This window comes from Lytechinus variegatus, chromosome 5 (genome assembly GCF_018143015.1).
Source record: "Lytechinus variegatus isolate NC3 chromosome 5, Lvar_3.0, whole genome shotgun sequence".
NCBI classification, from domain to species: Eukaryota; Metazoa; Echinodermata; class Echinoidea; order Temnopleuroida; family Toxopneustidae; genus Lytechinus; species Lytechinus variegatus.
In genome coordinates this window covers 40763581-40790902 of record NC_054744.1, presented here as the reverse complement: position 1 = coordinate 40790902, position 27322 = coordinate 40763581, and the positions used below count along the sequence as shown (strand labels likewise).

At 34.8% G+C, this 27322-nt stretch overlaps 1 protein-coding gene across 1 annotated transcript; it reads left to right on the top strand.

Moving 5' to 3' along the window:
- Positions 1–250: 250 nt before the first annotated feature.
- LOC121416157 (homeobox protein orthopedia) lies at positions 251–27322 on the top strand. Its single transcript, XM_041609633.1, has 3 exons — positions 251–725; positions 6125–6483; positions 25968–27322. The coding sequence occupies exons 1-3, from the start codon at positions 614–616 to the stop codon at positions 26580–26582; spliced, it is 1086 nt and encodes a 361-aa protein (XP_041465567.1). The 5' UTR covers positions 251–613; the 3' UTR covers positions 26583–27322.

Here is a 27322-nt window from a genome sequence, read left to right as displayed (position 1 = left end):
ACAAGCCACATTTCGTGATTTCCCCTCCTCTTTATTGTTCTCAACCTCTTTATCATCTCTATGTGTTGTGTCTTTTTTTCTCTCTCCAACCTAGTCCTTCTTCTTGTTCAGTGCGATTCGAGGTACGTTATTGGGCGTTCAGAAAGTGACGTAGCCGATCTCGCCGATCGCTGTCCTCTACTCGTTCAACCAATCAGCGCTAGCGATAATTCGCGCGGCGCCACGCGAACCACCTGTATAACAGGACGCCACCAGGCCGGGATATCGTTAGTTGACCGCATAAAACTCCGCCAGGGCTTTCCAAGTCCTCTTCTCTCCCTACTCTCCTCCGTCAATATCAACTGATTCATTGCGACAACCAGACACTAGTCACGTTGTTCATGACTGAGAAATATTGACAATATTGACAGACGCTGGCCAGACGACTAGATTTTTGGGGTATTCGGTACATTTTCACTCATTGTGTTACATGAGGAATGGTTCTCTAGTCTGATTATTTCTTGCACGTCGGTGAAGGGAAAGATAATTGTTAAAGGTGGCGTTTGTAGCGAGATACCATCACCCAGCATCGGGCCACTTTCCTCAGGACTTGTCTCCGGGTATCTTTGATAGAATGGAGCGAACTCTAGCCCATGTTCCGTCAATGGAACTATCCACAGAGGCTCTTCTTGTCACTGGTGGATTGGATAATACTAACAAGATGATTACATCATCGGCAGTCAGAAGTGAGTATTAGACGAGCAAGATAAACACTTAGCATTTTGATGATTTATATAATACTTCCCTTGTACGTGGCCTTAAGTATTAAGCTCTGCGTAGGCATAGAGATTAAAGATTACAGATAAAGTTATGTTCATCAAAAGTTATTTACGTTTCTAGTCATGTTAATGATGGTCATTTATGCAGATTAAACCATTTTAGAAACGTGTCTAACTTACAATTACCTGTCGTCATTGTTCCATTAACCAATTAAAGAAAATAAAAGAAGCTTAAAGATATTAAAGAAATAAAACTTAAGAAAAAAAACTTACGTCCGGTCCCTGAATTGAGTGATATGCTTAGTTTCAGTTGTGGGTTGATTGGTTTGACGATTTGTTTACTGTTTCATTTGATATAGAGTACATAGAGTTGCCCTGTTTTGTTTTCGTTTATGTTTTCCCCTTTTTATGTAATGTACTTTGTATGGATACTTTTTTTCATGTATTATAATTTTATTGTCTATATGTCACGTGCCACTCGTCACAAGCTCTGCTTACTGAGTTGTTACCTCCATTGTAGAGTTTAATTCATCTTTTGAAAATGTATTATGTATTAATGCTTTTATCTAAGGAAATAAATGTTGAATTGAAGTCATGTTGAAGTCGCGTGTTACGTTCAAGCATTCAGTATTAAACCATTCATTTTATAAGAAGCAATATTCCATGATAAAGTTTTTAATGTTGAAATCAATTATCGTTTTTGAGACAGGATGTTAAAACTGATTATCGTATTTACTTAGGTATGAGTAGTATTTTGACTGTGATAAAATCATCAATACATATATTCATGTACACCACTCTCGCTCCGAACAGAAGTAAACAGATGTTATCCTGGATGGTGATATGAACTTGAATAAACGGTTGTCATTATATCATGGCCTGTTTGTTTATCATTGGCACTATGATAACATTACAATTTATAGGTCTTTGGAACTAATAAAACTTACATTGCTCTCAAAATGTTACACTCGAGTACCGCAACAAAAATCAGTTTTGTTATCCAGTTATTCTTTAAATTCCTAATTTATTTTCAAGCTCTACAATATTTCTCATATACTTTTGTCAATTTCCTGTTATAAGGAGTGACTTCAAGGTCAAGAATCACAACACGTATATAGCCATTCGTATCGTGTACCAGGTTACCATGGTTATTGGCGAAAGTTACCACCGTGATCAATTAATGAACAGATCTAAAACCACATAACGTCAATGTTTGTCATATGATTTCAATCAAGAAAAAACATCACTATAATGCAGCTTTATCATTGTGAACCATTTAAATTTTGAGCACCTCTGTCATTTATAAAATATAATACAAATGAAATTCATTTACTACTCACCAAAATTTTAGAGAATAAGCTCACCCAGAGAATACCATAACACAATGAAAATTATTGCCTTTAAAGACGGCATTGCTACCTCAGTTTAACAAAATCGATAATCATACGAATTATCTTGATGGTTCCGACAAATTAACTTAATATTTGCACAACGAGATTTTCAATTAAATGAAAAGTGGCGTTTCATGAGCACTAAATAGAACTTAAATTAATGCAGAATCGAGTCTTCGAAAAGGTTTATCTATTTTTTCAATTTGTGGGAGATATTTCGTGCGAAATGTTTTTAATTTCGATAAAAATCTATTTGTCATTAATATACATGCATAAACGTTCAGGTAGATTTTTAACACATATATAGGTAATGGTGTCAGCCACTAAATCGACGTGTTTTTTGTTTGTTATTTCCTCACTGCAATAAATTGTAAATAGTTCAATTTGTTCCTATCATTTTTCTATCCAACATTCACTTTCCCTTTTCCTTTTACATAAAACTTAAAACATGTCACATTGTAGATAAGAATATTGCTTCACAAATAATGAGTAAATGAATCAGGTATGTCCATTTTCGAAAAGGGAAAATTTTAAGAAGTTATAAAACGATGATATCCTTTAATAATACTCAAGGGCGTATATGCTGTAATCAACATACATACTTATTTTGGACACGCAACGGGAATTCCGACATTTAATGAGCAGGATAAGCTCTACAAAACAATTAAGGCTTGCAAATAACCATGGATACGTCAATCTTTATATATACTTTGGCCACGACTCCTACTTTTCTAACTGTAAGCTTTGAAATCAGAAAGCGGTATGTAGTTAAGTAGGTTTGTCAGAATTCTTTATAGTATTTACTTTCAATATTAATTGAGATTTGTTAATTATAATCTTCCCTCGTCTAATGACAATTTATTGCTTTGATTACATCATTGATATATTGTTACTACGTCGATTATAAGTATGCTGCTAATTGTATTACATTACTCTATCTAAATCAAATTATGTTTAATCGTGCACACGACACCTAAACAAATTGGTTATCAATTACGGCCACTTTCTATATAGCTAGGAAAATATCTTAATGAAAAGAAAACACCAGTTTTTCTTTTTCAGAATACGAAAGCACTCTATGGATTCGCATTGCAAAGCAAACACTTAACAATTATTTGCACATTATTGCTAGCCCATGTTCAGGGCTTTATCATAAATTGAACTCGTCAATTAGTGAAAATGCTTCCTAGTATTTCTAATGCTCTTTATTTATTTGAAATGAAACCACGAGGGTACATGTATTCCAATTCATCTCCCAGAAAGAATGTATTCAAGATCCCTCTCAGCTTATCTAACGATTCACAAAATACATTTCTTTCATACAAACTGAGTTTGTACATCAATTTAGATATCAACCTATACATCATGTACATGATAATGAAAGGGCCTTCTTAGTGAGATTTAAAAATCAAATCGGAGGTAATAAACAATTAAAATATACATTTAAAGCAACAAAATTTATTCCCTTGTGGTTATAAAATACAGTAGTATGCTGCTAAAACTCAACAAACCAAAGTAGTTTGATTACATCACGAATGTAATCATTGTCCTTTGTCAAAGTCCTCAATTCTAATATGCTAATTCATTATCCACTCCATGCGATAGAAAAGAAAAGGGATTGCTAATGCGATTTGGACCCGCCATGAATTATCTATTCCGACATAAGGACTGATGTACTGACAATTGATTCAAACTTGATATGATTAGGATTGGAGTTTCCTTGGCTACTACACGTGCGCGTGTGTGCGTGAGGGTGAGGTCGCGCGGAGAGTGACAAACATTAGAATGTCCAGTTATGGTTTTCAGCTGACGAAAAATATATAATTGAGCTATGGGTCATCATGACAAAATATATTAACTGTGATAAAAAAAAATTACCTGGCCGTAACTCTGGCCATTAGTAGAATCAATAGAAGTCTGAAATTATGTGTTTTTCCCCTTGTGTTTGTGGTGTGTTGAAATTCTTTTTCTCCCATCGTTCTTCCACACCTCTCCTCGTTTTTCTCTTTCTCCCATTTTATTAAGAAAATATGTCATATAAACAGTCATGACTTGATTCTTTTTAAATCTTCATCTTCCCTTTATATCTCTCTCCCATTTATATATTTATCTCTCTCTACCCATTACTGTCTCTTTCTTTCTCTGTCTCTCTCTTCGTTTCTCATTTTTCCTCTATGTTTTCTTTCTCTCTTCGTTTGTATCTAACTCCTGCTTATCTGTTTATCCCCTTGCTCATCCTGTCATTATAGTTTCTTCTACAGATTTTCAAGCTTCAATCTTCTTTATAAAATCATCGTGCATAATTTTTTTTACAACTCTATTTCTTTATAAATCTCATCGGCTTTAAAAGAATTATCATTCCCTTCTCTCTTCCTTGATTGCAGACTTAAGAGGTAATAATTTTATATCTTCATTTGATGTTCGCCCCCCCCCCCCTCTCTCTCTCTGTATTCTACATCCAACTTTTCTCAACACCCACACCTCTTACCGATCCCCGTCCCTCTCTCTTTCCGTCGACCTCTTACTTACCTATTTATCAGAAAATGTCTCTACACTCTTAAAGATGTTGGGCAACATGCTGTCCACACAACAGTAATTGGTTAAAACTTTGTCCAATTCGGGGTAGTTTTGAACCAATAATGAGTGTTTTGTGTGAAAACTACACAGTATTGGTTGAAAGCTGCCCATAGTTGGATACATTTTTAAAACCTATTCTTGTGTGGACAGTATGTTGCCCAACATTTTAAGAGTGTAAATATCTTTGTCTTTAGTGGGGATAGCTTACCATACACTTTCTGTAAATAGTTAGACCACTGAATAAGCTACCCTGTATATAATAAAATATATAATAAAATCAATGGTAAGTAAACATAAATATTACATTCCAGAATCGAAAGAGTAATGTAGGAGTCGAAATTAATAGACCAAACAGAGAAAATCAATTCAACTCTCTTGGAAGTACATGTACTTATGTAGATAATCCGTATCTTGCATGTGGAGCACCTGGTCGATATTTCATGTCTAATTATCATTTATCAAATTTAGAGTTACTTTTACTTTGATAAAATTAACACGGAACCTTTAGACTTTAAACTTACAAAGGGTAATTTAAGAAGAGTATACGCAATACTTCGAGTAGTAACATAAGTAAGGGGATATCCCCCCGTATCTGTTATTTATCGTTTATCGACATTGAAACGTCATACAGCCTTTCCATCTTATTTTCTGTCTTTATAACCCAGTATATAATATTGTCTTGGATCAAATATCTAAAGGATGCTGACTGATATAAGATGGGTAGTAGATCCAACTCCTTGCATGGATACGGCGATTTCTAATATCCGACTTGTCAAATCATGATTGAAGACTAGCCAATTTACTAAACTTCATAAACGATCTTAAAATTGGAATGGAAAGGGTTTCACGTGATCTGACTAGCTTTTACCCATCTTCTTTTCTTATAAAGCTTGAGATTGTTTGGTAAATGTATCACTTTTACTTAGGAAGTTCAGTAGACATTGCATTTTTTTAGTTCTACTGTCAGATAGGTACTTACTTAATATTTTTTACAGTTGCAATACTCTGCCAATAGCTGTGATATATATTTAAAATTCCGAATAACTTCATTCATTGTTCTCGAGTCATTGACATGGGGGATAGTGTCGGGTTTTTTTTTCTCTGACTGCATTACGTAACCACATTCTTGTCTTATAAAGCTTTTAATGTCATATCACCAATTTAGACTTTTATCATATTGATTTAATACTGTTTTATGCTGCAAGGCTTTCCATATCTTACCCCCCCCCCGAAAAAAAAAATCCGTGCGAAAGATATATTACATACCTCGCCCCTCCCCCGTGATGACATAACCCCAACTGTCATCGATTTCAATGTCTTTAATAATATAATCCAAATATTTATAATCACAAGTGCACCCCTGGAATAATATTTTCATATCACTTCTGTATCTTGTAGATGACGACGGCACGATGATCAGCCAACATAGCGAGAAAGTCTCGTACGGCACCAGCGGGGCACCGGATGGTTCCACGCCGCCAGTAACGGCCGCCGGTGGAGGCAGCGAAGGCAACGGCATCGGCGGCGGCGGTGGTGGTGGAGGTGGCATGGTCGGGGACGGCACTGGACATTCGGTCGGGTCATCGGCCAGCGGAAACGATGATGATAAACCGGCAAAGCAGAAACGACATCGTACTCGATTCACTCCAGCCCAACTCAACGAACTGGAGAGAAACTTTGCCAAGACGCATTATCCTGATATCTTTATGAGGGAGGAGATTGCAATGAGGGTTGGTTTGACCGAATCACGAGTTCAGGTATAAATACTTTTTTTATATACATATCATCTTAATTATCATTATGATAATGAAGCTCAGACGCTCATGCCGCGCTCATGGTGCTTAATCCGCAACAAAGACCAAGATCATGATGTTGCATTAAAATTGAATAAGAAAGAAAAAATCCGTATATCATTGCGTCTTTTTTATGGAAAACACAGCCACTGGCGAGATGCGTCTAGAATTTTTTGTTTTCAATGTCCTATGTTTCTTACATGTTTTATACACAGTGGTTCTCTATTCTTCCTTATTTATTTATAGTCAAAATGCTGTTGAATATTTCATTAGTTCATTGTTCCTTCATTATATCAATTAGATTTGCTAAATGAATAAACGAGACTTTCATAATAAAAACATGTACTTTACTTACTTAAACTAGATATTTCACCAATACATAATTATAAGAAATCAAACCAATACAATTATTCGATATAAAATCCAATTCAGAAAAAAAATCCTGGGCAATGTAATAAACAACACAACAAAATACAGAATAATGCAGTTTAATATATTACATGACACTACCATACAAATAAAAAAGAAGAAGAATATACGATACAATGATTGCGTTTCTGTACTGCTCTGACAACAAGTCTTTTATTTCACAGCGTTTTCATGCCATTTTTGTAGAAGCCTTCAAGACCTAGATGAGGATAAACCTATAACACAATGATTTGTTTCTTTTAAAGTCATGTAACTGTGTTTTAGTGAAAGAACGATCTGTTATTTTAGTGTTACTGCATGATGCATACTGATTTCATTTGTTTGAAAATGATAGATCTCGAAGCGCATGGAGTTAACACAGAAGATACACGAACAGCAACATGTGACAAATTGGTCGTAAATCTGAGCAATTACTTTGGTGTGATATCTATATTAATAACCTGTCTTATGTAGCTATCATTGTTCTATACAGGCAGCTGGTTGGGCAATAGAGCAAGAAATCTAGCCCAACTATACGCTCAATTTCATTCAGTCTTAGCATGTCGTGTATGCGCCAGTCATTATCGGCAATCGCTGCACCGAATCCCCCCGAGAGGAATGGCGGGAGGGAATCCGCTTACAACGGTCTGTTGAACACTCTTACAGCAATCATAGTGTTTAATTTCCCCCCTCCTTCTTAAGATGGCTATCAAGATTGTCAAAAGTCGGATGAAATGAATTCATCATTAGCTTCCCCAGATCAGATTGATAGCAGAAACATATTTCTACGTCAAATTTGATCTGTTTATTTTCCCTCGATAATATTCTTGCAAGGATTGAAAAGGAATCAGACTATTAATAGCATGTTTTGTAAAGTGGACACGAAATATTATCAAGCGCCGCAGGTGACATTATTATATTTCACAACTCAGTAGTTTTTGGTGCTAAGAGTGCAAAATGTTGTATGAAAATATAACAAGTCTGTTTAAATTGATTACATTATAGTCGATTGCCAATACTCCGTAAAAAGATATTCTTTTTTATAAATTTCATTTGTTAACATCTTCAATATGCGTGCCTGTTGGATGAAAACGCGGAATATACTGTGGACAGTAGATTTTATGAATTGTCATGTGAATTCTTAAAGATGGAGCTTTATAAGGAATGTTTGCATGTGTTTCTTTCCATTCAATATCTTGTATCCTGTTTGCCGCAAATCACATTTCTTCTTTATACTTTAAACATATAAGGTTTTAGCAGAATGTTGCCTCGTCATATTCATGATAGTAAACATAAACATTATTACAATGATAGACACAAAAAATATTTCTCAATACAGTAAGATAATAATACAAATGTAGATAAAAGTTGAATGCGAATTGATCGTTGATTTTAAAATGATAGAATGTTTTCGTTAAAGATATCCATACTGCATGGCATGAATACATGTGTGTCAGGATCTCTAGCTTTTAAGGAAAAGATTAGTCTGATATTACGAATGGCATAATCGCTCCTTCTCCTCGACAATATGATTTTTATCTCGATGATATAAATATGTCATTGTATACAATTTGCTTCTTCAGTTTGACAAAAACAAAAACAATAAAGACACTTAAAAACTCAACTTTTTTGTCTTGATAAAACAAAACGCTTGAAGCACAGTATCCACATATAACTTTAAAAGTGCATAGTATTGATCAGAGTTATTTAATTCTAGGAAAGATAGAGAGAGTGAGAGAGAAGGAGATGGAGTGAGAGAAGAAGAAACAAAGGGAAGGGAGGAAATATCCATGATAGAGTCATCATATTCTATAGAATTTATCATGAATTCAACGACCTCCATTTTTCCAGGTCTGATACTATTTTGGGCCTAAACCCGTTTTTGTAAGACGCCAGAATAATTTTCCATGGATAGTTTATTATTGAAATGAAATCTCGCTCACGGCTCTTCCAAGGGTAAGAACAGAAAAAAAAAGAATGAAAAAAGGCAAATAAATTGGATGGTCTTGATAGGAATGTGTTTTGCCAGGGCATTCCCCTTTAATAAAACTGGAACAAATTGCGATCAAAGGCAGCTGGTCCTTTTTATGAATGAATTCCGATATAAAGAAGATCATATTCAAAATTAGTACGACCGGGCGACTTCATATTGCCAAGGAACTACTGTATTATACCTAATGAGCAAATTACAGAGTAAATCTTTGTAATGAATTGATTAAATTTGTTGTAGTAGGACATCTAGTCTGGAATTGTTCTAGTTTTAAATGGCTTTGATGAGTCACGTCGTTGACTATTATAGTCAAACTGAGTAATTATCCTTCATACATGCTGCTATTCATCATGTTCATAATCTATGTTTTCCCAAGGCAATCAATAACATTTGAATTTCGCACCTGTCTTAAAAAAGTATTATTTCTGAAAGTTTTTTTATCTTATTATGATCTTAATCATATTAATATGTACGGCATATTATATAGTGACTTACAATTGTTTAAAGACATTTTTGATGATATTTCCAAAACGTTATACGTATAATGGAAACCAGTTTTCCTAAAACACCATTGATGTTCGTTCATTTTGATTACGTGACATGAAACAATACATATACATTGAAAACTGTCTTCTTGTCAATGTTTCCATCTATCAGTATGAGAATTATTTCAATTTTCAATATTTGTATCCCTTATCTTCTTAAACGTCATTTTGTTTTGTAAATTTTATTTTCATCTCAGTGACTGGATAATTTGTCAAGCAATGTCGTCTCCAAAGTCCATTACTCTATTTAAAATATCTTGGATCTAGTAAGTCGAGCCACATTATACGCCAATCCAAAGGGAGTGTCTGCTTCATTACATGTAGAATGGTCAACGATCTCTATATACACAGATCAGAGATAGTGGTGTACGTTATGTAGGCACCATTTATTCTATCCTTTTTTGAACACCATGTTTTTTTTATTCATGTTCGTATAGAGTAATTCGAATAAGCAATAGTCTGACAGGATAATATGTTTAATTAAATTAGACATTTATCCAACAGAAAATATTATTGAACAGTAAAAAGAAAAAAAAATCAAAGTATATTCTCAACAAATCAACCCATACTCTCAGAAAATTGAAGTAATAATTTAGCTGATTATTGTTAATTGAGGATCAGTAGGTTATCTGTTGACACGAAACTTTTAACATAATCATTCGGTTTCCCCGAATAAAAATATTTAAATGATTTAAGTAATGATTAAAATAATACGAGCAAATCTTTGTGAGGGTGTGTGTGTCAGAGATTGAGTGTGAATGAGAGAGAGAGAGAAAGTGGGGGGGGGGGGGTTATAACATTCTACAAATAGCAAGCATCATCCTTATTATTTATTTCTATTTATTTATTTATTGGTATATATGCACATAAAAATTGACCAGCAGCACAATCTGAAAGGGCCAATTTACAAAAATTCATGTAGTACAATATACAGATATAACAAAGCAAATGAATTAAAACGTTATTATAGTATTCTACATCAAAACTTAGATCTAATTAAAAGATGTATCTCATAAATAGAAGTTTGAGAAAGAGAGAAATAAGCAAAGGGGAAAAGGGAGAGAGAAGAAGAAGAAGAAGAAGAGAGAATGATAGTAATGGAAAGAAATAGAGGGAGAGAGGGGTATACATCTCTTGATAAAAGGCAAAGATAGAGGGATAGAAAGAGAGAATGGTGTCAGATCAGTTTAAACACGGTATCAGTATCACAATGTAAGAGGGAGATATAGAAGACGATGAGAGAGAGGGATTGGTTGGGTTTGGGTTGATTTTGAGTCGAGAATGTATTACACTTATATTATTGTTCATCTTCCTTTTGTTTTCGGGATACCTAGTCGATTAGCGGATAACCTCATGCATGTCATGTGGAACGAGAAAAAGAGTGAGATTCACTCTCCGTGCTCTTTATCTCCGCGTTCCCCAAAAGAACCGGAAATTAATTTGCGTTTAATTAAAAGCGAATCGTGGTATTGAAACACGTACTTTAAATTAAAGCTACCTGACTTGTATGGATTCCATTTTGTTTCTTTACTAGCCTCGTCCAGTGATTTATAATTAGACGCTTTTTCTATTTTGTAACCGTGCATGGGGAGACTTAAGTCAGCTCTTAAGAGGGATCTCGCTTGTACGCAGTTGAGACTAAATACGTCACGCAAAGATTATAACGGGATTCTCTTAACCCATTGTGATAGGAGTATTATTTTTGGGCAATAAAAAGACAGAACTGCATCAAAATAAAATTGTCAATGGAGCTCGCATAATTCGTTCACGGGAGAGAAGTCTCTTATAAATGCGGTTCAGAAGAAAATCGAAAATGTTAACAAGCATAACGCGGGCGTGGTTCGAAATTGTGAGCATGGCAATGGAAAATATGTTAAAACGATGAGATAATTCCCGTTGAGATCTAAGTATCTATTACTTTTTTGAGAAGGGGGTGGTTGACTCCATGAAAATCGATACCCCTTCATCTTTAAGATAGGACGAGGGAGCATTGACAAAAAAAAAATCCTCTTTGATTTGGCTTTTCTTTTTTCTGTATACGTTGCAGCAAAATATTAAAAGCATAAAGTAATATAACAATGATAATAAAACATTTTTCAAACTTCCATTCATTTACTGAGTATAATTTCTCATTTTATTGCGATATCTTTATCGCAATGTATAGTTCAGTCAAAAGTTAAATCTTGCTTAACCATTAGTATTTTTAGCCAAAAGCTCTGCATAAAGAGCTACATTGTGAAAGTTTCTACAAATTACTCCTTTAAAAGATGAAACCAAATATCACATTGGGAGCATCTTTAAAAGGTATCGTCTGGTATTCATGGTTCAGAAATGTGTAAATATCGCCAGTAAAAGATACTATATGCGTATTGCTAAAGTTATCAGGTTTATTCTAATAGTGTCCATTTTGGGATTTGAGCGAATTGGTTTGAATTGATTGAAATTGTTTTATTGGAAGTGATCCCTTGCAACCAAGTTGCTTCATGTTGTACAGTTTTGATAATTTGACAATTAATGGCATAATTAAATCGATTTAAAAGGAAAACATCAAGGAAAATAAAAACGTTCCTCTAAAAACACAATTATAACATTTTGTGAAACTACAAAATATTAAGTTACAAATATATGTATAAATAGACTTTTGAGATATATTTATATAGTTGTCAATACAAGATCTCACCTTTCCTTTGTTTTATGATGTTTAAAGAGTGCATCTGTTTTTCTGTCCGATTTCAAACAACAGACGTCTTTTTGGTATCGATTAATTTCACAAAATATTTTAGCTAATTTACAAATATTTTGGATTTTGAAAAGTGGATAAATAAGTCTTCAAGTAAAATTATACGTGAATTGACTCCCAAAATTGCCAAAATAGCAGGAAAAGTATGAAACAAATTAATTTTGTTGAATTTACAATAAAACAAATATTTTTAAGGTCCCTACTTCAGATATTAAAAAAAGAAAACAATATTACGATTTATATCACACTTTTGAATGAAGAAAAAAAGGCTGATTTTGCCATTATTTTCTTCCATTTATTACATAATGTTAACCACAGGTGGAGTGTTGATGAAAAACCAGTAAGATGTTTAATGACATGATTCAAATCATGAAATCAACAAAAATCAAAATTAAGTGGTCAGTATAAACATACAAACATTTTCAAACTTTATCACTCTCAAATAAGATCTCATCGGTCTATTATTAGTATGATTTTATTAATATACGATGTCACAAAAACACTCCAAAGGGGTTTTACAGATTATTGAAAAATTGTAACAATGCAAAACAAATTTTAAAATGGATTGTTCCGTATTCAGTTTTATGTTTGTCGGCGACTGTTTGATACAATTTGCGTTCTCTATTATTCCCGGAGGTAAAGGTTTTAAAGCTTAGATTATAAATGCTTGGAACCCAGTTCAAACGAGCATCAGACGATAAGGGAAAGATACTATAATAATTTCAACCTCGATTAAAAGACTTCGGCCTGTAGGCGCTGCTTCATTCGAGGCGGTAGCAAAAAAAAAGTACCGAGAACCGAGTTGGGCCGGGAAAGTGGCGGCAGAGAGGAGGGAAAATAAAATGAGAGAGAGAGGGAGAGAGAAGTCTGAAAGGGAATCACAAACGTAGGATGGCCGGACAAAGTTGATAGATGACATAAAGCACTGTGCTACACCGAGTCCATTTTGATTACTGAATTTAATGTGATTTTAATGAAATTTCGGATGCACAATTAGGCGGTCTTTTATCATGCTAAAATTGACGGTGATATTTGGTTTTTGCCAGTGTATGTGCGTGTCTGCCGAGATGTGTGTACTATGTCGAAGTCATGCGAGTAGGTTGTCACGAGAGGGGTTCTAACTGAACAAGAGTGGAAGAACGTGAAGGAGAGAAGTAGAAAGAGAGAGAAAGAAAGAAACAGAGAGGGGAGAAAGGGAAAGAAAAGAAAATAGATAATTCGATGGTAGCATGTCACAAATTAAAGCCAGGTTTTGGCAATCGGCACGATGCGAATGGACACCTAAGCACGCACTAGAATATTATCTCCCTCCGTTTCATCCACTCCTTCCATGACCATTGTGAAGAAATTCTTTTTATCTTTTTGTCTTCTCCACCACCCTGATCATCCATGGTGTTTCATGGTCTATTGTCATGACGAATGAAATAAGATGGATGACCAGAAATATTGACATTATCTGCCATGCGAGTCCGCGCCTCTTCGGAACTTGAATTAAAAGGAATCCTTCCGCTGATAGTCATAAGCGAGCTTCTGTATTGACCATACACACTATTCCCCCATCCAAACAGAAACCTTCAAATTGCAAGAGAGCCCAGACCAAGGTAATATTTACATTTGAGTAATAGTGCAATCATGAGCCAACTATTTGAATCCATTATTGTACTTGCTTAGAATATATTAGACTGTATTACCAATATGGATATGACTTTTCGTACAATTTATTTATTGCAGCAATGTCATTACGATAATTTTCATTCACGAATATATACATACATAGTTATACATCTACCATTACTAAGTCATAGATGAAATTAAAGCTAAAGCGATTTATTACAGGCATTAATATTACAATTCATTTTGATATTATCAAAATAGCAGCTATTATATTTATCAACAAATCGTTTGCATTTTCTTACTTGTTTCATTGCAGTGAATTAGACAGCAAAAAAATGACATACTATTAAACGGTAATTGCATATGATTAATTTGTTATAAGAAAAATAGCGTCATGAGCAAACATGGCAAAATTGACTCTCTGATCCTTATACTTATCGAAACCCGAAACATTTTTTTCGACGCATAATGCAGTATTGCATGTATGTAGGTGTATTTCCTTTCATTGCAGGGTATGCAAGCACATGAATAGTAATATTTATTCAGGGCATGCTCGGCAAAAAGGCGTACCTTTCTCCTTCTTTTTATCCGGTAGGGTTTCCGATGAAACACGCACGAATTCTGTGAGTATGGCCATCTCTTACCATGTCACATTTGATCAAGTTGGATGGATGGTAGGGATGGTTAAGAGGTTAGGTTTTTGAATGAATTCATAGAAGTCGTCTAAAAACAAGCATTATTCATGCCACAGTCCATAACGTAAGGGCAGAATCGTAATAAGGTTGATGTGGGCACTTTGAGTTGCATGGGATTTAAATACATTGATAATCAGGCACAAGTATAGTGATCATTCTATGAATCTTTAAAATAATTTCATGAATTTTAAATCGTGGATCAAAATGTCTAAATTCACATATTGCCTTTCATTAAAAAAGTGAGAATTCCTTATTTATCAATGACAAAATAGCTACAATTGATAACTGACTGTCATCAAATATGACGTGTCATTGCAATTAATAATCTTTCTATAAAAAGTATAATACCATGATTATGGATTTCGGAAAACGAAAAACCGTTCACGGTGGCAAAATTATTGAAAAATTCATTGTTAGTAAAACCACATATGATATTCGGTCGTTTGATTAGACTTTTTTTTAAATGTTCATCCCTTCTACAGCAAACGTGTTAAGATATCCTAAATATCATTAATATAAGATGTGGAATTGATCCAATGGAAAATTAAGAAAAATAAAAATTTATCAGTCGCCTTAACTGCTCATGCTGAGCTTTATCAAATTTCCTTTATTTTCTGTCATACTGACACGGTCATGAAATGTTCATAATTTGATGAATTCAACCAGACAATCGATAAGAAATTTTTTATTTCTGATTCTGAAACTCTGATTTGGGACGTTATATTTTAAAAGTTGCGTCTTAAACACGACTCTGTTTTTCAACGGGTCTATAGGTTGTCATAATATTTTGAAGGTATATCAAGTATTAGAGAAAGCGATGTTAGAGGAGTGACGACTTTGAGCAATAGTGAGGGACGCCTTAAGATGTATTCATGAAGAGACAGAATGCGAAATCATATTTTATTTGAAAATCCTCCATTTCTGATACCGTCGCGGCGATGAAAAACAACGAGGAGAATGAATAATGATACAGAAGAAAAGCAAGTTGATTCGGTGGTAGGCAGGATAAGTCCAGAAATCAAATTAACTTGTCATGGGTGTTTCCATCACTCTAGAATCCCAGAGACTAATAATTCTTCTCTTCTTGCCTTATACTCCACACGCATGAACAAGGAATACAGAGCATTTGTGACACGCATTTCATAAATCAACGTTGGAGAGCAAATACGTAGAGACGATATAACAGAAGATAGATCTTCTTCTTAAGCCTTATATCGATATTGATGGGATAAGGGAGAGATAGACTAGAACAAAAACATAAGCGGGTAAAGAGACACATGTTTTTTCCATAACCACGACTACAATATGGGTAAAAAGGCATCCAAATAATAGCGTCAAATAATCCTACACGATGTTTTACGTGCGTTGTACATAGCGATTCTTAATTTCTGATACCTCTTCGCTCCAAACCTCGAACCACAATATTCTTTAAAATAGAAGTTTCATTGACTTTGTGTTTCTATAATTAAAATGAAACGGGGGTTGTCATTTATTAAGTGGGTTATGTCTTGAATTGTTTTGTGATGTGGTATATTCATGAGTCGGTGTCGGTCAACACGGACATATAACAGCCCAGTGATGCATTTCTTTACAACATCTTGCTGTCTTTATTTGGAAGTTACGATTTGTTAATGACAATAACAACCAATTAATTAAAAAACACAGCCCCTGTCTTATTAACTCAAATAGAGTAGATAAAAAAACATAATGATACCTAGCATATTATGTGAGTAAGTATTGATAAACCGTTGTTGAAATTTCTGACAATTCATGTACATTCGAGTTGAAATTCGGAACATAATGATTTAAACTCTTTTTTTTGATAAATTAAAAACAAAACGAGTTAATAAATATTGCATTCTATTATAAGTAAGGATATTCCCTGTATTTGATGGGCTATAAAACATCAATGAGCACCGATCCTATAGGGTGATTCAAGTCCCTTCAGAAACAAAATTATTATCTGAAAAAGAGATACAGTATAGCGGATCTTTGAATTGCTGTTGAAAATGTTTTCGATAAATCACAATGACCATGAGGAAAATGGATGAAAAAGGAAACAATGTCCCTACTGGACTAGAAGGCAATAATGTAATATCATTTTTCATGGCCTTCCCATTACATCTTGTTAGCACTTCATACTTGACCTTTACCTAGGCCAGCTACGGGTATTTGTTGAATAATAACATCGTCTAGCTGTATTTGGCCTGGATAAAATCCCTTCTGTCATGGTTATATCATAAACTAAACTTGACAGTTCTTGAATAGAGCAGTTATACTGGTCGAGAATCTATAGATGTATCTAAAAAGCTCAATAACAATTTCATCAACCGGTCGTGATTATAATTGATTTATTTTATAGGACTGCGATTCTAAAGAATAGAATTTGCATGATTCTTATGTCTGTGTGTAGTTTTTAAGTTCGCATTGTTTGTAAATACTACTTTGAAGACACACTGTTTTGATATGTCTACAGATATGTTTGAAAAATTACATGAAAATTTTGTCATCTCGAAGGAAAAAATCAAATACATATAAAAAAAAAATATTCAAAATTATTTTCTCACTCGATATTATGAATGCACTCTGCCTTGAGTATTCTTAAATGATCAACATATATTTTGCTTCAATACAGAGTAGAAATCTATAATCTATTAATTTTTAATAAATTTTATGTTCTGTGATTTTTATTCTTCCCTCTTGTTTCGCGTCCACGTATCCCTCTCCTTTTCTTTTTTTATCTCTCCGATGTTTCGACATCTCCGTTGAAAAACTCTGTATTCTCTTCATTAACTCATTTTCTCCGTGACAATGATGTTTAACATTATGAGCAATGACGCCCAACTGGGAGCTATAGTTGTCAGTGACTCTCCACAGTCCACTTTTAATTCCTCAACGCTCGCGCCTAACAGAAGAAAATCAATATCGTGAGGATTATGCGTCGGGCAAAATAACACAAAACCTATTTCTTAGGTGTTTATTTTCAGACACGACATTTTCTCAATGAGCTGGAGAATGGAGATGGTATAAGAAGTGTTCTTCTTTAATAGGAAGTAGTGTGTTTGTTTTGGTGTCGTATCGATGCCCTTGTCAAAAGAGGTTTGGAGGACGCCATGTAGAGGTTAAGAACAAAAAGCCGACAGAGATTTTTTGATATTTCCTTACATTTTTTCCTCAGATCATGAATAAAATGAATTCATAACACGGCCTAGTGACTTTTCTACTTCACATAAAAAGAGTATAAGCCTTCAACATTAAATTCAGTTTTATTATCTCATATATATCTAATATAATTCATTTTCAGATCGCCGACAACATTACTGTACTGTTGATACGAGAATAACAGATTTATCTTTACTTTATTTTTATTTTCAGAAATCTGTGCATAAAGAAATTCCACCTGTTTTTAATTCATTTTCAATTATTCATAAATGTTGGAAGGAAATATCCATTGCCATGCTTAAATACAATACTTACGTGGCTAGAAGTTTGGAAATAGGAAAGGAGTATTTTTCGATCACAGATTGAATTAAAGATTAAAGGTTAAATTAAAGGGAAATCAGATGAAGGAATTGAAGTGTGGGTTCGGAATAGTTTTATAGTCTATATTGCTCTACCCTGTAAAAAAAATATTGGGTAAAATTTTTGCCACCACGAGGGTAATTATGTGTCCAACCAATTCGGGGAAGTATTTTACCCTATGCGGGAAGCATATTGTCCAGTAAGTTTAAAATATAACTAGCAATTACTTTAGATAAGAATGGACAAAATTTTCATCACACTGGACAAGTAAAAAAAAACCTAAAGAAATGCCCAATGTTTGTTTGACACATGGTTATCCTCATTGAGCACTTTTACCCAATATTTTTAGAGTCTATATCTGTCAAGATCTATATTGCCACTTCCCACTTGTAATGTTGAATAATGATGATTATTCCGGCATTCTTTTTAATACAGCTCATAATGAATAATTTGCAAGAGATAAACCTTTTGTCCTAAGTTGTGTCTGTATTATGCATATTGTGTTTTTATTCGATATTAGAAAAACAAAATTTCCTTAATATTTCACCCCCCAAAGTTTACGATGTAAATGGTATGTTTATACGCACTGCATAGCTTAATGAATTGGCCTTTTTTACATGCAATTATTGTGAGGCTCTGATTTCATTAAAAGAAGTGGTCTAAATTAATGAAATGCCAAGTGTTTTCATAAAAGCGCTTATTCTATTTTTTGGCAAGATAGCTTACATTATCACACTTTTTTGACACTGTTATTGCAGTACTTTGCAAAGGAATGAGAATTATGTCAGAAAATTGAGTATGGATAATAGACGCATTCACGTGTGAACGCGTGGTCTTAAATTAGATTTTAATGAGAGTGTAATAAGAACAAACAGGTCTGTATTGTTATGATAAAACCTCCCGTTATCAGATCAATATCCCTATCAAAAGACAAACTGATGTCGAACGGAAGACGAACGATGATGTATTCAGTGGATCTCAGAAATCAATTCAACAGTGATTGGAAATATGGGAACCATTCTCAGGCGGAGATTCTGCTGGAACAAGCAGTGACTCGATACGAAAAGGAAACGAGAAAAGCGAGCAGCAATAGAGGATACAGAGCCGCGAAAATACCCAAACATCAGCAAAGCGAATTTGTAGCCACATTATTTCATTCACATAGAGATTGGCCTGTGTTGAAAGTGGTGATAAATGTTTAGCGTAAAATTGTTTTAACTGTGTGGTTTTATTTTAGGAAATGATTTAATGAGTAGAGCTCTTTGTGGTTTTTTTTAATATGAATAGTTAACATATTTTCCTTTTTGCATTGAAAGGAGGTTTCAGTTGTCCAGTTTGTAACACATCTGTACCCCCATGATTGAGACTCCATTATATCTTTATAATTTATTTTAAAATTTATCATCAATAATAATAATAATAATATAGGGTATTTATATTGCAAACATATCCACCTTGTTAGATTCTCAAGGCGCTCCTATATTACCCGGCTAAGCTTAGGCGTTCATGCGCACACAGCTTTTCAAGGAATTACTTCCTACAGGTACCCGTTGACCTCACCTGGGTTGAGTGCAGCACATTGTGGATCAGTTTTTTGCTGAAAGAAACTACGCCATGGCTGGGATATTATCTTTATCATCTACCTTTATTATTTACACAATTACTTAATAATTAACATGTTTTAATCATTATATATATGTTCAGTCAAATTCAGCAATAATTCATACCGAGCATTGCTCAATGATATGGAAAAGTTTCAAAGGCTCTGCATGGTCAGTGATTCAAATAAATGCTGAACAAAACCATATACCAGTAGTGACGTTAGAGATTGAAGGTAAATGATAATATCTCTAAAAAAAAGGAAATGAAATAATCAGATGCAAAAGGAAGCCACCGTGATAAACACGGTGATGATGATTTGGGACGTTGATGAAGACAACGATAATGATAATCGTATGATATTAACATTATTATCATTACTACTACTAACTACTACTACTACTACTACTACTACTACTACTTCTACCACTACTACCACTACTTCTACTACTACTACTACTACTACTACTACTACTACTACTACTACTACTACTACTACTACTACTACTACTTCTACCACTACTACCACTACTTCTACTACTACTACTACTACTACTACTACTACTACTACTACTACTACTACTACTACTATTACTACCACTACTACTACTACGTCTACTACTACCACTACTATATTCTACTACTACTACTACTACTACCACTACTACCACTACTTCTACTACCACTGCTTTGGTTCTCTGTGGAGAAATTCGTAATTTCGATGATAAAAATTCCATGCAAAAAGGCACAATCTAATCTAATTTAAATAGCTTAGCAATTACAGCCAATCTGCAACAGCAAATGTCAATATAGGACACGCTTAAGACCAAGATATACTCATAAATAATCAGCTCATACATTTCAACTTGCATGACAGTTTTTCTTTCATAAAATTCGACATTATTACCATAAAACATGTTTTGCATTACATTGTTAACATTATTCCACAATATTTACCATGAAAGCAACATAACTAACATTACAATAATGTTCACAATAATTATTTTTTGGTGAAAGGGTATATCAATACTAACCTAGTACAAAAAAGAGCTATTACATGATATTTAAAGTGTCTTTTTGAGCTCCTTGAAATTAAGTTCCCCTTTAATTATGTATTTTTTCAAAGAGTTAATCGAGAAATGATAGAACCAATCACATCGTCATGATTGAATGACATAAAAATGTCCTTGTCGGTACGAATTATATATCGGAGTATTTCTCGATCTACAGTAGATAGCTCGGTTATTGATGATGTATTTAATGGCCGACCAAGAAGTAATTGCACCAATCGTCATATCATCATGTCCATATACAATGATGTAATGAAAATTTTGTTCAGCTAGTTTCAGCTTTCAGTGCATTCGTAAAACAATTAGCATACGCAAGCGACATATCAGGAAATCTAGTGAAAATCAAGGTTTTTTTAACTCAAGTATATCTCGATCTACAGTAGATAGCTTGATTAATGATGATGCATGTTTGTACTGAAGATATAATTTAATCGTCGTACCATCATGATCAAATGACAGAATTAAATAGATATTTTGTACTGTCTGAATTTCAAGGAGTATATCTCGATCTACTGTAGATAGCTTTTTCACTAATGTTTTTCTATTGATACGTGATCAAGATATGATACCTCCAGTCGCACCATCATGATCATCATTACAAAAAATAACGATTTATTATCATGGGTTTCTAGAAACTGTATTATGAGTTCGATTCTTTAAACTATTATATGATGACAGTAGTTTACAATCTACCGAAGACGTATGATAAGTAGAATTTCCATAAATCATTCCTTCAATGAAAAAAATCAGATAGGTAGATGGAAATTTTAATTTTGATGTGATATTCAGATTAGTCTTCGTACTACAACTTGTGAAATTATGTATTATCACTTCTATACTGATGATCATTTTCTTTTTCGAGAAAACATCCCTTAAACATTTTATTGTGTTTTGAAATATTATTTTCTATAAGTTGCCCATGTTCCATTATTTATATTGTGAGCCCTCAATATACATTACCTCTGGCATTAACCACTAAAGTATAGCAATATCTTTGTGGTACTTTGAGTACGTATTTCCTCTGTCACTTGGGTATCAAGTGCATGCCCAAATGTCAAGCTCTTCAGAATGGAGTGAGACCCAACACAAACAATTTACATGCTTTCTAGCTTACGGTCTTCCGTTTTGTGTAACCCAACTCCTTATCCCCTTATCCTAGTATGCTATTCCCCCTGTTATTCCCATCCTACAATACTCATCCAAAATCATTATCCTGTTCGAAAAATTATCACCCGAATCCCCTGTGGGACCTCCACTTTCTCGAGTTTTCTCTCCATGGTAGAGTCGTTTTGGGAACGTTTAAACGGCGTGAAGTACCCCTTAGGCCCCGCTATCTAACGGCTACACCTGATACGGGATTTCGTCAATATACCCAAGCAAAATGTGGCTCGCTTTTCCGGCGCGAGTCGCTCGAGACATGCAATGTTTTTCTGATGCTGATAGTTACTCCATTAACACTCACTTAGCACGCGCCAGCCGAGGATTCTACGTCCAAACCAGACGAGATTTATAACCCTTCTTAACGACTGTTCACACTGCCTATTTTATTTTTATCCCTCAGTGGATCATGTGCTTTGTTTCTACCTAAAACAACTGAATATAGCTTATAATATTAAATCTACCGTTTCTTACATGAACAGGGCACGCGCCAAATGAGAGAGAGAGAGAAAAAAAACAAAATCAGTGGAAACAAGACCCTTCTCTAGAGAGCTCAGCTTCAGAAACAAAAACAGTAGATTAATAGTGTTTAGCTCGGGTCGGAGTGCTTTCTCCCTCTCCCTCAGGTCTACCGGGGGGTTTAAGATATCCCATCTATTTCCCCATGGGGGAAAATAAGATTGACACAAGACTCGAAAAAAATATGGGCGTTTATCTTACACGAAAGAGACGGGAGAGGGATAAATACTGGAGGAGATTAGAAGAGGTTTAAAGAGTTAGGGTGGAGGAGAGTGAGGAAAATAGAAGAAAACACTCTAGGAAAACAAGAATAATGTTTGAATTACTTTACAAGGGCAATAATTTGAAGAAAAAAAAAGAAACGAGAAATGTTAAATGGAAAGAGAGTATGACACAAGAGGTCTGTTGAAAGGCCAAGATCTCAAGAGAAGAATACAGAAATTAAAGAAAAGTAAAACTAATTTTAATTATTAAAATGAGAATGTTGTAAAGATTGAAAAAACAGCAAGAAAACACTCAAGCATATAGAATATTAAAAAGAGAGAGAAAACGTTGGAAATGTCAAAATGTACAAAGACAGGAAATTGACGTCGCATGAAATAACGAAGGCTTCGTCTGCATGATTACGATTATTATATGACTTTATTCTGTTGTATTCATTGCTTGGAAAATATAAAGGGGAAAGATCATTTATGACGATGGTATTTTACAAACATCTTTAAATGAGACATCAAGAAAATAATTAAAATGACCTGGCGCAGTATTGGGCTTACCTAAGAAATGATATGAAAACATACAAGATAGCAGAGAGAAGACAATATTATCATAGAGGGAGGGAGAGAGAGGGAAAGAGATAATGAGGGGAGGCGAATAAAAAGAGGGAGAGATGGATATAGGGCCTACATGTATATAGATAAAGTGATTTGGGTGATATAATTCATTGGAAAAGGCACTAGTTATATAGTGCAAATATGCCTATATAGGTTCAAATGAATAGCACGAAGCTCTTCCATTTTAAACCTGTATTTCTTCATCGATCTAAAGAGAGAATCGTGTAAATTTTAGAAATAAAATAAAAAAGGGAAAATGAAGAAGTTTATGTCCCCTATTATTTAGCAGAAAAAAAAGAAAGAAAAAGAAAAAAATCGTAACCGTGGAGAATTGTAAAGGAGAGCTCTTGCGAGTTTAACCCTTAGTGACGGGCCCGTACGGACGCTCGAGGCCACTCTCACACAGCTAATGTTACCACTTCTTCTCCCACCCTTCTTACTTTCTCCTTCTTATGTTTCCCCCGACACTGTCACACGCGAGGCGCGTCGTGTCTCGTGCTTGCCGCCTTCTCGCTCGCGATACTTCGCCGTGATGGACGGCATCCATTAGTGGTTGAGATAGGGGAGAGCTATAAAAGCCAGACGTAGTCATCATAGCTCCACTGTTTAATACATGTTTATTTCTCTAAGCGCTATTGGGAAACAGGAAGGAAAGAGGGGAAAAACTCTTTGAAATAAAATTAGAGCTTACACGGAAAGGTTGCGATAGAGTTTATTACTTACATTCTATATTAAGTTCTATATTAACTTGTGTAAATGCGAACACGCTCATCGTTCATATCTTGTATAGTTAAAACGTTCTCTTCTTTCAAATACCATTTTTTTGTTGTTTATTAAACTTTCAAAATGTGCCTTAAATCTTATTCAGTTAATATCAATTATCAGAAATGTAACTGCATATTTTGGTTTCAAACAACATGATCAAGTTCAGCCGTCTCTTCATTAGCTCTCTATTGGCAGTCAATGAGCCAACATGCATGCTAGACAAAACTGAAACTGTACATAAAAAAAATGATCACTTCATTTAATCTTTATATTTTGACATCCTCACCATGGCAACCGACGTCACAAACTTTCAAATGAACGGATCTATAAAGAGCGCTATTTTGTTTTCTCGAATCCATTAAATTACGTATTGCTCAGCCGAAAGATAACATAGATTCTTCTCCAAATTTCATTTTAGCTAAGAGTTAGTTATGGCTATTATTTTCAATTTTGATTTTCTAAAGTTTCTATTTATACTTTTAATGGCTTCTCGGTGGTCATATTATATCAAGCCGTGCCGAATGTCATTGACAAAAATCATCAATTGATTGACTTGCTGATCGATTTCTTTTCTTCAATAATACACAAATAAAGAAAACAAAAACTATTACATTCAAAGCAACAAAATAAATATAATTCATATTATGACATTACAACATTTTATCTACATGATGAAATGAATATCAAGATAAACTTTAAAAATCGGGGGAACCTGACCGCTTCTGAGCGCTATTCCTTACGTCACAATGGCTATAGCAACAACCAAAAAAAAATAAGGAAAGTAAACCTGTATTGCTCATTATAGGCAGGTGATGATGCAATATGTCGTAATCATATAGAAAGTAAAAACAATCCTATCCAATATAATTCACTAAAAGCCGATTCCTAAAACTGGCTTTAAATGTATCTTTTAAGGAATGAAGCGTGAAGCAAAGATGGCTAGAAAAGAAGTCTCTTTTCTAAAACAATAATTTTGAATATAATAGGAATCTATGAAGATTCAGTGTAAAATAGGACATGTTATTTCACCTAATATCGCATTCATTCTTAAATTCAGGCTGGAAATTCAATACCTCTCTCTTCTGACTGTAGCAATATGGCGAGCACATGACCACCTGAAATGGATACCCCTATAGCACTGGCGATAGTTTATATCGCACGCGTCTTGAAGCCACAAATACAAGTAGCATTAAGATGTAAACAATGCATTAGCGCGCTTTTCCCCTGGCCCAATTTATTTCGTAAATGTGCTTGTCAGATTCCGAGTAACATCCGACAAAGTGCGATCATTTAACTATGCAAGCTAGGGGTGTTGACGGATCGTAAGTCTATAAATCTAAGCTCACTTGTCGCGCTTGTGTTACATGAGGGAGGGGGGGGGGGTGTAATATCAACATTGCCTTGCAGTATGAGCGAATGAAGATAAAAACTGAACAAACGTATACAATTTACAACATAGAGTAAGGAATTTATACTCTATTTGACCATAACACGCAACTAACATTTGATTTTTTTCTTCTTAAGTTAAGTGAGCAAATAGTTGCATTGGTTACCATACATGCACCATATCATCACTTATACTTATACGTTGATTCACATGTATATCACATTAGTTTCTACATTTTCACAAAATATTCGAAGAACCAATAATCAACTGAATAAAAAAAAACGTTTTGCATGGCAATAACAATATTGCATACAGAGTACACTAACTTCAATATATTAACCCAAATACATCCTTTGTATGTGCGAATCTGAGGATTATTTTTTTACGCTCAATACAGAAAAGTTTCCCTTGAGTTTATTTGTACGCGGATGTTTCTTTATCAAATGATATCTATAAATATGAGGAAGTTCTGATGCGAAAGGAAAACAAAGAATTTGTAAACATAAACTGTATACCTATAATGCAGACTCTTGTTCATTGTTGGTGATATTCATGATGATCAATCTTTCATCTCTCCCCCCCCCCCCCCTCATTCCCTTTCCACAGGTCTGGTTTCAGAACCGCAGAGCAAAGTGGAAGAAACGCAAGAAGACCACAAATGTATTCCGTACCCCAGGGGCACTTCTCCCATCTCACGGCCTCGCTCAGTTTCCGTCACCTATGAACGACTCCTTCTGCAATTTCCACGGCCAGGACACACGAGGCTGGCCGGCGATGTCGGGTATGACGACACACATGGCACCGCACATGACCACCCACATGCCCTCACATCAAATGTCCCAAATGGGTGGTGGACCAGGCTCGGCACTGGCCCTTCCCCCATCAATACCCCGCCAAGGTTTAGGGCAGAGCATGCAGCAGCAGACCGTCAACTGTACCATGGGACAAAGCACGGGCCTCAACACCCTCTCGATGGGAACTAACGGTTCCATGGGCTCAATGACGTCGATGTATCAACCTTCGTTGGGAGGAATGACAACGGGAAGCATGTCCAGCGGCTTGTCCAGTCCGTCCCCGCCGAATCTCCCCGTGTCCGACAGCTCGACCGATCTCTCCTGCAGTGTATCTGATGCGGGTGATATGTGGAGGGGGACCAGCATTGCATCGCTACGCCGGAAAGCTCTCGAGCATGCCGCCTCCCTCAATGGAATCTTTAGATGATTTTCTTAAAACCTGAAAATTTTAATTTAATTTCATCAGTCACATGCGTTGCAACGTATGCTTGGCATAAAGAGGCTGTACAAATTTCTCATCGTTATTTATCACATTCTGCAGTGACTATGTATTATATAAGATTAGAAAGAGATAGAATGACATCGATATCCTATTTGCCATTCAAACGAGAAAGGACTCAAAAGAAATGCAAATGTGAATATTGATGCGACATAAATTGTGTGAATTATTTTACATGGCTCATTCCTCTGAAATGATTATAAAAGCAAATATTCGCATTTAAAATACAAAAGGTTTTCAGGGTACATTTTCAATTGTGTCAATTATAATTGTTCCAAGAGAAAAATGCCGCAGAAAGTTAATCGTTGTTCAATCAGATTTAATCTTGGTATCAAGATTAGATATGAACGTATCTGCAAAGAACGATGTCGAAATAAAAATGTTTTCAGATTGAGTAAATATTTATCCCACTCTCCAATAGAAAACGATGCTATCAATTACCATATTTTTTTTAAAATCTGGGTATCGAATGGAGGGGATCGTCACTCTCTGATATCACTCGGGCAATTTACTCCTATTAGATAAGGAGATAAATCAAGCCAAAATATTGTTAATGTCAGATTGGATAGTGGAGCGCAAAGCACATGAAACATGGGGTATTCACATCGCCCAAGGGAACGATTTCATTCACAGATCCACGACGTGTTGAAAGAACATCGTGTACAAAA